General features: G+C 39.6%; 1 protein-coding gene across 3 annotated transcripts in view; it reads right to left on the reverse strand.

Annotated features, from left to right (window-relative positions):
• The window catches only part of arid4b (AT-rich interaction domain 4B), a 176,414-nt gene that overhangs the window by 54,844 nt on the left and 108,833 nt on the right, over window positions 1-12,737 (reverse strand). For all 3 annotated transcript variants that reach the window (XM_072559297.1, XM_072559304.1, XM_072559288.1), the window contains 3 exons: window positions 7,017-7,089; window positions 4,951-5,045; window positions 198-295 (listed from right to left, as the gene is read on the reverse strand). In XM_072559297.1, coding sequence (XP_072415398.1) covers window positions 198-295; window positions 4,951-5,045; window positions 7,017-7,089 — 266 coding nt within the window. The remainder of the gene's footprint in view (window positions 1-197; window positions 296-4,950; window positions 5,046-7,016; window positions 7,090-12,737) is intronic.

Here is a 12,737-nt window from a genome sequence, read left to right on the forward strand (position 1 = left end):
CATAGTCAAGTTCACTGCTTCCGGATTCACAAGTGCTAGTGTTATCAACTGAGGCACAGCTGATATTAGGGATGCCTGGTAAATTTATCAATCTGTACAAGTCAGATGGATACAGAAACTACCACACTTGGTGAAAAAAATGAAGTCTGAGTGCATCTTAACATTCCCAGCAGAATACAACTAAATAAGGAACTTACTTTCTGTACGCGCATTTCACATTGTAACCCGCCGCAGAATTCATCACAGGGATTCCTAGATCCTGATAGACCTGCTTCCACACAGCACCACTTTCAATCTATGAGCAAGAAACCAGATGATGAGCACAGTCATATTATAACAAAACGAAGAACTCTATGTGTAGTACAACTCAGAACAAAAAGTGTTTCACTGTAAGCTGATGCTATACTAAAAATGAAAATAGAAAATGCCGAAAGCACTTTGCTGGTCAGGCAAAGTTAAAACAAAAGAGAAAGGAGTTCACAATTTAGTTTGCAATACTTGCTGTTTTAAAAAAAAAATCAGATTTTAAAGTAAGCAGTATTTTGCTTTTTTGGATACAGAAATAGGAGAAACAAATTTCCAGTGGCAAAAGTGTGATTAATAGTGGACACAGAATTAAGGTAATTGGGAGAAGAACCAGAGAGGAATTGAGAATCTTTGATGCAGCAAGCTACAATGGTTTGGAGTTTACTGCTTAAAACGTGGGTGGAAGCAGCTTCTACAGCAAATGTCAAAGACAACTGGATAAAAAGTTGAAGGGGTACTTTGGAAGAGTGCTTACATTTCTGATGCTTGTTTTCAGACACCTCGATGATCTGACCCTCCTGATTTCTAATCTCAACTGTCTGAAATATTTCCTCTAATTCTGGCCTCAAGAATTCTTGACTTTAGTTACTCTACCGTTGGTGACGGTGCCTTCAGCTGGCAGAGGCTCTGACCTCTGGAATAGCTACACTACATCTCTGGCTCTTCTTCTCTCTTTCTTCTTGTAAGACACTTCTTGAATCATCTTAGAAAGCTTTATTAAACTAAAGGTGTTAAATAAATCCAAGTTGAAGCGGTTGTTGAAAATGTAGTTAAGTGAGACTGATTGGATAATGTGCAGAGGCATGATGGGACAAACTCTGTATTTGCGCTGTTTCATCCTGTGATTGTATAATACAAAGTAATAATGTTCAAAACATCCCATTTCTGACTGGATGTGATACTCATAATTAAGTTGCCTCTTGTAAGTATGACTGTTGCATTAAGCTACTTGAAGTAGAGCAGCACAATGAGCACTGCAGACAATTCTTGTTTTTTCCATGTGTTGAATCAATAGTTTGACATTCTGCATTGCAGCAACACTGGAACTCCAAGAGTGGAGTAGTAACCAAGCTAGAGCTGGAAGAGGCTGATCAGCCACAAGTGAATGTCCTAAACCTGTCTTATATTTCTGATCACAAACAAACTTGTATCACATAAGATGTCCCAAGGCACTTCACAGGACTGCTACCAAAGATATATTAAGACAGTGGACCAAAAGTTATCAGAAGGATGACTCTTAAAGGAGTTTCTTAAAGGATGAGAAGGGTGAAAAGGCAGTGCATTTATGAAGGGAATTCCAGAGATTAGGCCTTAGGTATTTGAAGGTGCCAATGGATGCTAAAATCATAAGAAAGAGCTGGATTTCATTTTTTTAAGATGATACTTGATATGAGGGTGTATTTTTTTTCCTTCATATTTCCATGGGATTCAGCATCGCTGGAAGGTCCAGTATTTGTTGACCATCCTCAATTCCTGTAAACTGAACGGCTTGGTAGACCATTTTAGACAGCAGGGAAGAGTCAACCACATCAGTAGGGGGCTTGGAATCGTGGATCAGTTAAAGTAAAGATGGCAGATTTTCTAACCTAAAAAGGCATGACTGAACCAGATGAGTTTTTATGACAATCACTGATAGGTGTCAAGGTCATATCACCGAGACTAACTTTCAATGGCAGATGCATTTGTTGAATTTAAATTTTACCAGCTGCCATAACGTGATATAAACCCACCTTCACAAAACATGAGCCTGGGCCTGTGGATTGCCAACCCAGTAAAATTACCATGACAACATCACTTAAATCAACACTGCCACATCACACCCCCAACAAGGCAGGGGTTTTTGCCATTTAAAACAATTTGTGTCCTTTAATAAAAGTTAATGTTGAGATTTATTTGGATATAAACACCTTTATAAAATAATCAAGACTGCCTATTGGTATAAGCCTTCCAGTGCCGTGGCTGCTCGGTTTTCTTTTGAAAATAATAACTGATCATAAAATGTTAAAAATCATCCACGTCTTGGTCATCTGGTCTCTTCCTTCACTCCACTTCTGGCAGTTGTGACTTTAGCTGCCAAAGTCCCAAGCTCTGGGAATCCTTCCCAAACCCTACTTCCCTTTACTCCTTTCAGGTATTCCTTAAACCTAAGGAACTTCAACTAAGTTTTGGTAATGCCTCTAAAAATCTCTTTTGTATCTTGCTGTCACTTTTTGTCTGAATTTACTGGGGACTTTCCTACGTTGGACAGTCCAGCAAGCACCAGAATTGACTTTACATGCAACCATTAAGATTCCATAAGATAATGAACTGGTCCCAAACTAAGTGCAACACTGCTCACGATACAAACTTGAATTTGCTTACTTTAATTAAAATCACCCCAAATAAGTGGAGAAAGTAAACTGTTTTCTATAGTTCGCCATTATGTAATTATATTGTTAGCATAGGCACTCTGAATTTCAGAGGTGCTTGGAGGTAAAATATGAAAGTCATTCAGTTTAATTAGTTAGGAACTTTAGTTCAAGCTCAAGCAACTACAGCTATTGACTAACTGGTTCTGGGAATGCAAGGACTTATTTTTTGGTGGTGCAGGCCAAAAATTCCAATTTCACCCTTGATATAAAAACTGCCAATTAACGAAGTGGTGCACTAGTCTGAAGTAGAGCACCATGACATTATAATACAGCTATCCCTTCCAGAGATCACCCAACCTTATTCAAGGACTGGGTTGTTACAATTCAAGCCAGATGTCCCCAGCAAAAGTAGCACTTTCCAAACCAAGCTAACATTTGCCATGAACTGAAGTGAGGATGCTTGGCAGTGTGATCCAGGGCAATGATTCTGAGTGAAGAGGAATCAAACATCCCATTGCTTCATGAAATAATTGTGAAATGAAGTGTTACACAGAAGGAACTATTATGAGATAACCAAAAACTTGGTTAAGGACAGTCCTAAAGAAAAATGCAAGTAGTGAGGAAGAGAGGTGTACAGAGGGCATTCCAGAGCTTAGGGCAAAGGCAACTTACGCACAGTCACCAATGGAGGAGCAATTAAAATTGGGAAGTACAATAGCCAAGAATTAGATGAAGTCAAAAAAACTGCAGATGCAGAAATCCAAGGCAGACAAACAGGAGGATGGATGAACACAGCAAGCAGGCAGCATCAGGTGGTGGAGAAATCAATGTTTTGGGCGTGACCCTTCTGAAACACCGACTTCTCCACCTCCTGATGCTGCAAGAAATAGATGAAAGCAGATATATTGGAGGATATTGTTGGCAGAATGGTAGCTCAGTGGTTAGCACTGCTGCCTCAGTACCAGGGATCTGGGTTTGATTACACCCTCAGGTGAATGTTTGTTGGACTTTGCACATTCTCTCGATGTCTGTGTGGCTTTCCTCTGGGTACTCTGGTTTCCTCCCACAATCTAAAACTGTGCAGGTTAGATGGACTGACCATGCTAAATTGCCCATTGTGTCCAAGTTGTGTAGGTTTGATGGGAAATAACCATGGGATAAGCAGGGTTATGGAGATTGGGTTGGGGTGGGGGAGGGGGTGGGGTGGGGAGGGGGTCTGGGTGAGATGGTGTTTGGAGGGTTGGTGAAGACTCCATGGGCCAAATAGCCTGTTTCCACACTGTAGGAATTCTGTGAAAAGATCAGAGACGAGGAGGAAAAACCATGGAGGCAAAGGAAACAAATATGAGAATTTTTATAAAGGAAACATTGCTTCAGTGGAACCCAATGAAGATCGCAAGCATAATAAAGATAGGGAGTAAGACTTGGTATAACAAATACAGACAACAGCCTTTTGAAAAAGTTAAAAAGTTTACGAGTGGAGGATGGAAGGTTGGTCAAAAGATTGTTGGCGAAGTGAAGTCCAGAGCTGAGTGGGGACTGGTGAAGTTAGAAAATGATATGATTAATTCTTGGATTTAAAGCCAAGTGATAATCCAATACTTCCATACTAAACTGTTCTTAACATTTGCATGGATTATGAGTCATTTATCTTCTGTTTGAATGATAAGGTTTACTTATCTAATTTAGCCTCAAATTACACACCTTTTCTCCAATATGAATTTCATTAAGAAAAGGAATTCCAAGTTAGTATTTCCACAGCAAATGAGCCATTGCTGGTGGGAATTATCCCAATTTTCCATCTGTTATGTAGTATAACTACATTTACACATATGTACAACATGAAAAATCCACTGGAAGCTGGCCATTTACAAACTAATCTAAAACGCTGAGATACAAAGAGAGAAAAAATTTTAAAAAAAGAGAATGAAAATGGTCTACAGCAGATAAAATCAAACCTGACTCATGTAAACTCCTTGTTCAAAACCAAAAGTAGAGGCTAGAATTTCCACTGTAAATACTGGAAGCTGATTAACACGGCACTTTCAAAATTGCTCGAGGTACAAATTCCTTGCCTAATACATGAACATTATTCTTCAGAATCAGGTAATGCAGTTACTGAAAGGTTTATATTGTGTTGGCATTAACAAAGCAACAGCACCTTTACTCAGTCATTTGCCCTAGCCTGCTGCAAAGAACATGACGACAATCTACACTTTGCATGCCATAAAACTGTGCTTGTTCTCCTGTTCATTACACACTGCTCCATAAAACTGTTAAACCAAATACTCACACTATCAAATCCGCCCAGTTCACGTACAAGTCTGTACAGCTTGAATAAATTCAAATCCCTGTATCCAAGCACAGGACGTTTGTTGATTGGAGTACCTGCAGTTAAAGTGAATGACAGACAATATACACAGTTTTGACGAATCTGAAATTTTAATTCATAGCTAAGTTCTTCAAGTATTAACTAAGAAATTAAATTCAATAAAGAAAATACAAGTTGACACTTATTTCTTTCTCTTCCCTTCTGCACACCGCCCCCTACCAAGCCCTCCTCCAGTTGCTCATAATCACTGCCAATCTACACCACCCTTCAACCAGCTCAGAGTACAGTCCTTAACATGGGCGGAGATGGAGCCATTAGTAACTACTTAGAGGCAGCTACTGACAAATGATGATTGTCACGGTTTCCACAGGAAAGTTCACTACCTAATCCCCATGTACTGACCCTCTGACAGTGCAGTGCTCCCTGTGTTGATGCTCTAACAGTGCAGCACTCCATCTGTACTAATCCTCTAACAGTGCGGCCCTCACTTCAGTACTAACCCTCTGACAGTGCAGCACTCAGTACTGACCTTATGATAATGCGAACCTCCCTCAGTACTGACTCAACAGTCCAGTACACTCTCAGTACAGACCAATCAAGCCAGACTGTTTCCAGTGTTGTCACAAAAGTTACAAACTTAAACTACACAAAGTACCCAAATTACCTGGCTGACAGACTCAGGTAATAAGGAAAAGTTCACCAGGTTTCCATACTTAACAAGAAAACAGCTATTTATCACAAACAGGTTCCTTCCTATCATTACTTAAAATCAAACAATAAGCTGCTAACCTTTAACTCTAATTTAAACCCTACACCTTTAAAATTACCCCTCTTACATAGACAAACACACAATGATATCGGTCATGGATATCAAGGATGGAGAAGAAAATAAAACAGGGAAAAGAAAAAGTTTTATAGCATCAATTCGAACCACAGGAGTTGATGACTTGTTTTCTTCTAGTTTCTTTCCAATTCCATCTTGTTCTTTGTTGATGAGAAATTGCCCTTTTCAGAGTCTCTGGAGGTGACTTTCCCTTTTCTCTTTTCCCTTTCAACAAGGGAATTTGCAGAGAGAGCAATTAACAAAGGAAATGGATAGTGAGGACAGCTACAAAGAGATTTTCAGTTCCTTCTCAAGACAGGAGGGTGAGGAAGGTTGCTTTCTGTTTGTAGGCTGGAAACTTCCGCTGTATTGTCCACACACACACACACACACACACACACACACACACACACGTAGGCAATTGTCACCTGCTCAGGAACCAAACTGTTGCTGTCAGGTAGTTGACTCTTAGTTTAGAAACCCACTGGTTCTGTTCTGTCCGACTTCTCCCTTGTTGCTCAAGGGAAAGGTAACATTATGTATATAACTCCCAATGCTCCAGTGAACTTGATTTTCAAAACTGCAAGATCTCTTTACACAGTCTCTTTGATTTAATACAGTCCAGAAATATAAAAGGGGTTATCAGACAATCAAATAACTGACCATGAATTTTTAAATTCTGCATCAATTACTGGAGGCTGCATCAATTCAATACCAGCCACAATTAAAAGATTGAGAAAAGGGTTACCAGTAACAAGCGGTGAGAAATTTACAGAAATGATTTGCAGTCAGTCACACAAAAACATCACCACTGTGAGCATCATTGGAATCTAAATGGACTCTTCATCTTCATTTTGCTGTTTTCAACCGGACCTTCCCATTATCACCTCACCATTCCCACTAAGATCCGTCAGATCCAAGCCTGGTCATATACTATGTGCTTTTGCTCATGTGTGCCAGCTCCTGGCACTGAATCCCAACTGAAATGGTCAGAGTCCTGCAGAAATGCGTTAGCAGGTGGAGAGACTGCAGCTAATATTTCTGTGCAGGAGGAAATGGAGTAAAAAAGTATTTGAGAGGGGAAAGACTGTAAATTAAGAAAGAAAATAACATAGCTGAGATTCTGAAAATGTTAGTTTTGGCACTGCTCCAGTTCAGAGGATTCATTTCAAAGTTGTAAAAAGAGCCAAGTTAAAACCCTTACCTCTGTCCTCCATGAACTTGTATAGTTGTTGTAGAAAATTCTCCTTTTCCTCTGGAAAAGGTTCCACCTCTTCCTAAAGATTGTTGCAGTATGGTGGGCAAAGAGAGAGGAGAGGGGAGAAAAGGCAGAAGACAGTAAAAATATAAAAACTTGCTTTTGCAATTCTGTAACTACATATCTGAAACCACAGACAGAAACAAAAGCTGGCTTACACAGAGGCATCAACGGTACTGCCTTGCTGACAGCCGAAATTATAGATTTAGTTGGTACTCAAGTTTTCAGAAGATTACATTAAAGGAAACTAAAAATGAATCAAGAAAACAGTACATAAGACATGTATATGTTGGCCTTGATATTGTGGTTTCTGGTGAAACAAGGACATTCAATGCTAACCTTGAAGAAAGTTGCCCACAAAGTTTTTCCCTTTTCCTGAAGGCAGACAAAACCTTGCACTATTGTACAGCAGCGATGATGTCAGCAAGCAAATAGGCAAACAAATTGAAATATTCAAACATCGTAAACCAGCAAGTTAAAAGACATGCAAAATCTGTCAAGTTTAATTTAAATTTTCAGATTTAAGATAAAAACTAAGACAAAAATAAATAAACATGAAAATACTGTATCTTTAAAAATGCAAATTTATTAAGTCATTATAGAGAGATTTGAAATTCCACAAATATGAAATTAGCTCTATAGGGCCAATAAAAAAGCATTTATAACTAACTATGAACTTGTTCCATCATTTCAAATAGTTATACTTAATTCACTAGGAAGTATTCTTTTACAGGGTTTTATCAGTCATAATCAGGATGTGTGGAAGTTCTTCCCAATCAGATAGTCGTCTGTGGAACCTCAACAGTGCACAGCATGGTAGACAGCAAACTCACTGTAGGCCAATTATGAATTTCTGTGCTTGCCTAAACTCAAGTTGCTGTTAGTTTCCAATAGTATTGATCGTGAAGGTTGACAGTTACACTATTATTACTAAAGCAAAATCACAACTAATACGACAAATTAAAACAAAAGCTGGAACCATTCCCTAAGCTCTTAAGACATTTTAAAATAAACGGGAGTTGGAGAAAAATTGTTCTGAATAATAGGTATAAAAGTTTCCATGTCTCTTGTCACTTGATGTGAATTGGCTGCTGGCTTATGCAAACTTACTTAGCCTTCTAGTCACCAGCTCAAGATTAGAAAACAAATTGAGAGGAACAAGAACTATGCCTGTTCGGTTTCTCAAGAGTGTTGCATGTAGATCAAATTCCTAGTATTTTGATTTATAATCAGATTGCTTTGCATCCAGTGCAAGAAACAGAAAAGTGCATCAATAATTATGTACTTGTGGTGACAGCAAATAGTTTGACTTGAAACTCCGAACATGGGCCTTCACAGGAGCATGTTCACAAAATTGTGAAGGAAGAAAGTGAACCAACTGATGTATGTGAGTGAAGTATCAAACCGAAGGGTTGAGAAGACAGATGGATTCAGACAATAAAGGATATGCATAGTTTAATATGAATGGACAGTGTGAAAACTCTTGTGACACCATGGTAGTCCCCCTACACTGGGTCAAAATATCTGGGTTCAAGCCTCACCTGTCCCAAACGTGTCACAACAAGTACGAACACATCATGTGATTACAGTCTCTACAATGTACTGAGAATTGGTTAGGAGGTATATGACCACCAGTGCACAAAATGCAATTCTGAACACTCTTCTTTCCAAGGAGTGCCAGTCCACGAGAGATGCACCAGCTGTTGATTAGTTATGGTTCCCAGTGTTAGCTCACACTCTGACAACACTTGAATTTTAAATACTCAACCCTATTTTCAAATCTCTCAGTAGCCTCATCCCTCTCTGTTTCTATAATCCCCTCCTCCCACACAACTGTATAAGAACTCTGGGTTCTTCCAATTCTATCCTTGGCACACTGATTTTAATTGGTTCACAACTGGCAGCATGACTTTGGTTGTCTGAGCTCGAGAATTTCCTCAACCTTCCTATCCCTCTCCAGTGCTTACCTTCAAATAACTCCTTCAAACAATTTTCTTTGGTCAAGCTTTTATTTACTTGCCCTAAAGAATTCATAAGTAATTTTATTCCTGCAGAATTTTGGAGAACTGTTTTTAATTTTCTCAATTCTGGTCAATTTTTACAGGTTACCAAAACATCATATTTTGAAAAGTATTAATATTTGTTAAGTAAAGCACATGACTTATCATGAGAAGGGAGTTGGCAGAGGAGACAGGGAACAACTGACTTTATTCCCAGGCACTGAAGCATGCAACTATATGAAAAAATGCAGTGAAGTTTCAAATCCACTCTCACGACTTCCAAGTTTGCTCTGTGCCTACAATGTCTAGTTAGCTGAAATACAGGAATGAAAGACAATGGAATTGAATAGATGCCTAAATTATTCACATTACTGATTAATAACTCTGAAAACGGCACAGAAAGTCATATATCCAAATTTGCTGATGACAAAGTTATATAGCTTTGTAGACAGTATAGATGATAGCATAAAAACTACAAAGGAAAATATAGACTAAGCAAATGGGCAAAACAGTGGCAGATGGAGTTCAACGTGAGCAAATGCGAAGTTATCTATTTTGGACCAAAACAGCATAGATCAGGGTAACTTCTAGATAGTAGTGTTCTCAAGCAGAGGTTGAATCCTCTCTGACAACTAAATGTGATGCCTCTAAAGAGAAGCACCTCGCCCTATAATCTGTAAAAGGCACGCGAAAACTGGTGTAACCTGTCTTTCAGCAATCTATTTTTCTAACTCTAACAGTGAACAAATTAAACAAGCTGAAGAAATCACTTTTAACTACTAACTATTCCCAAATAAAGCAAAGTTCCAATGGTATACTGTTCCAATAAATAAAACTCCCACTCATTAAAAAAAAAAGGAATTTGGTCCCACGAAACTACAGCCAGGTTAAGTGTCTTAGAGTCATAGAGATGTACAGCATGGAAACAGACCCTTCGGTCCAACCTGTCCATGCCGACCAGAATCTAGTCCCACCTGCCAGCGCACGGCCCATATCCCTCCAAACCCTTCCTATTCATATACCCATCTAAATGCCTCTTAAATGTTGCAATTGTATCAGCCTCCACCACTTCCTCTGGCAGCTCATTCCATACACGTACCACCCTCTGCGTGAAAAGGTTGCCCGATAGGTCTCTTTTATATCTTTCCCCTCTCACCCTAAACCTATGCCCTCTAGTTCTGGACTCCTCAACCTCAGGGAAAAGACTGTCTATTTATCCTATCCACGCCCCTCATAATTTTGTAAACCTCTATAAGGTCATCCGATGCTCCAAGGAAAACAGCCCCAGCCTATTCAGCCTCTCCCTGTAGCTCAGACCCTCCGACCCTGGCAACATCCTTGTAAAGCTTTTCTGAACCCTTTCAAGTTTCACAACATCTTTCCGATACGAAGGAGACCAGAACTGCACGCAATATTCCAACAGTGGCCTAACCAATGTCCTGTACAGCCGCAACATGACCTCCCAACTCCTGTACTCAATACTCTGACCAATAAAGGAAAGCATACCAAACACCCTCTTCATTATCCTATCTACCTGCGACTCCACTTTCAAGGAGCTATGAACCTGCATTCCCAGGTCTCTTTGTTCAGCAACACTCCCTAGGGCCTTACCATTAAGTGTATATTACCTTTCCCAAAATGCAGCACCTCACATTTATCTGAATTATACTTCATCTGCCACTTCTCAGCCCATTGGTCCATCTGGTCCAGATCCTGTTGTAATCTGAGGTGACCCTCTTTGCTGTCCACTACACCTCCAATTTTGGTATCATCTGCAAACTTTACTAACTGTCCCTCTTATGCTCGCATCCAAATCATTTATGTAAATGACATAACATAGGGGGCCCAGCACCGATCCTTGTGGCACTCCACTGGTAACAGGCCTCCAGTCTGAAAAACAACCCTCCACCCCACCCTCTGTCTTCTACCTTTGAGCCAGTTCTGTATCCAAATGGTTAGTTCTCCCTGTATTCCATGAGATCTAACCTTGCTAATCAGTCTCCCATGGGGAACCTTGTCGAACACCTTATTGAAGTCTATATCGATCACATCTACTGCTCTGCCCACATCAATCTTCTTTGTTACTTCTTCAAAAAACTCAATCAAGCATGGAATGTTCTGTGCCTTCTCTGTTGATTTTTCTGTCAGGAATATTAACTTGTTGTGTTATTGGTACCAGCGTTATTTAAATGGTCCTCTCTTGAAGTCATAGATGAGGTTATGACAGTCAGTGATTCTCTCTAGAGAGCGGAGGGCAGTTAGCTCTGGCAGATGACAGCTGGTTCTGGGGTCTTTGTCCAATTGACCCCTTCTTTTTATACCTGCGATGACATATCAATATTTCTTATAATAGTATTGGTCCTACGTTGTCAAAACCATCAGACTTCTATTTAATAGGTTTTTGGTATCACTGATTCAAAGTGATTGGCTAAATTCAAAAGCTTATTGTCTTGGTAGAAACTGCTGGTTGGCCTTTCGATACAATTGTTTCAATTTATGTATTGTGTACTTGCAAACGTTCAAGCTGCTGCTCACAGACATCCATTTTAAATCTCTAAGCACCGAAAAAGCACATGATCTTTTAAAAGGACCACACAAAGCTTTCTTCCCTAGCACTTGACAATTCTACTTCTTACCTCCCAATCTACAAGTACTCTACCCAACTTCGCAACAGTATAAAGTTAAATACAGTCGATGTCCAGGTGCATAGATCTTTAAAAACTTACACGAACAAGTGCAGAAAATAATCAAGAAAGCTAATGGTCTTTATGTCTACAGGACTGAAATACAAGGATGCAGAAGTTGTGCTGCAGTTACATAAAACCCTTGTTAGATCCCAATTGTACTGAGAGCACATCTGGGCACCACACCTTAAGAAGTATATATTGCCTTTGGAGGGAGGACAAAGTAGGTTCACAAGAATAATACCTGGATCTCAGGAGTTAGGTTATGAGGACAGATGATACAAATTAGGCCTGTTTTTTTCTAAAATTCAGAAGGTTAAGCGACAACCTGACAGAAGTCTTCAAGATATTAGATGGAAAAAACAGGGTAGATCAAGACAAACTACTTCCGCTGGTTGGAGATTCTAGAACGAGGTGGCATAGTCTGAGAATAAAGGCCAGACCACACAGAGATGTTAGGAAGTACTTCTAACTACATACAAAGAGGGACAGATGTTTGGAACACTCTTCCACAAATGGTACTGGATGCTGGATCGGTTATGTTCAAATTGGAGACAGACAGATTTTTGTTAAGGAAAGGTATAAAAGAAATATAGGGCAAGGGCAGGTATATGGAGTCAGATCACAGGTCGGACATGATCTCATCAAATGACAGAATAGACTTGAGGCACTGAATGGTTTATTCCTGCTTATATGTTACTGTAAAAGCAAGGCCTGGTGAAACACTGACAATTTCAGTCTATTTCCCACAATCTCTCACAATTACCTAAGTGCTCCCTTCTTCCCCACTCCTGGTTATGGCTATGTGACCAGTTCCCTCCAGATAAAACTTTAACTATGTTTGTTTGCTGTGCTCTCATGGCTCGTGTCTATGCTGTAGCAGGCTATGTGTAACTGTATTCATCACTGGCATCTGCTATGGAGATCACTATGAGCATAGCCAACATACATGGCTTAGGGTGTCAAAAAATGTCACGAATCCA

The sequence above is a fragment of the Chiloscyllium punctatum genome, chromosome 3 (genome assembly GCF_047496795.1).
Source record: "Chiloscyllium punctatum isolate Juve2018m chromosome 3, sChiPun1.3, whole genome shotgun sequence".
In the NCBI taxonomy this organism is placed as follows: Eukaryota; Metazoa; Chordata; class Chondrichthyes; order Orectolobiformes; family Hemiscylliidae; genus Chiloscyllium; species Chiloscyllium punctatum.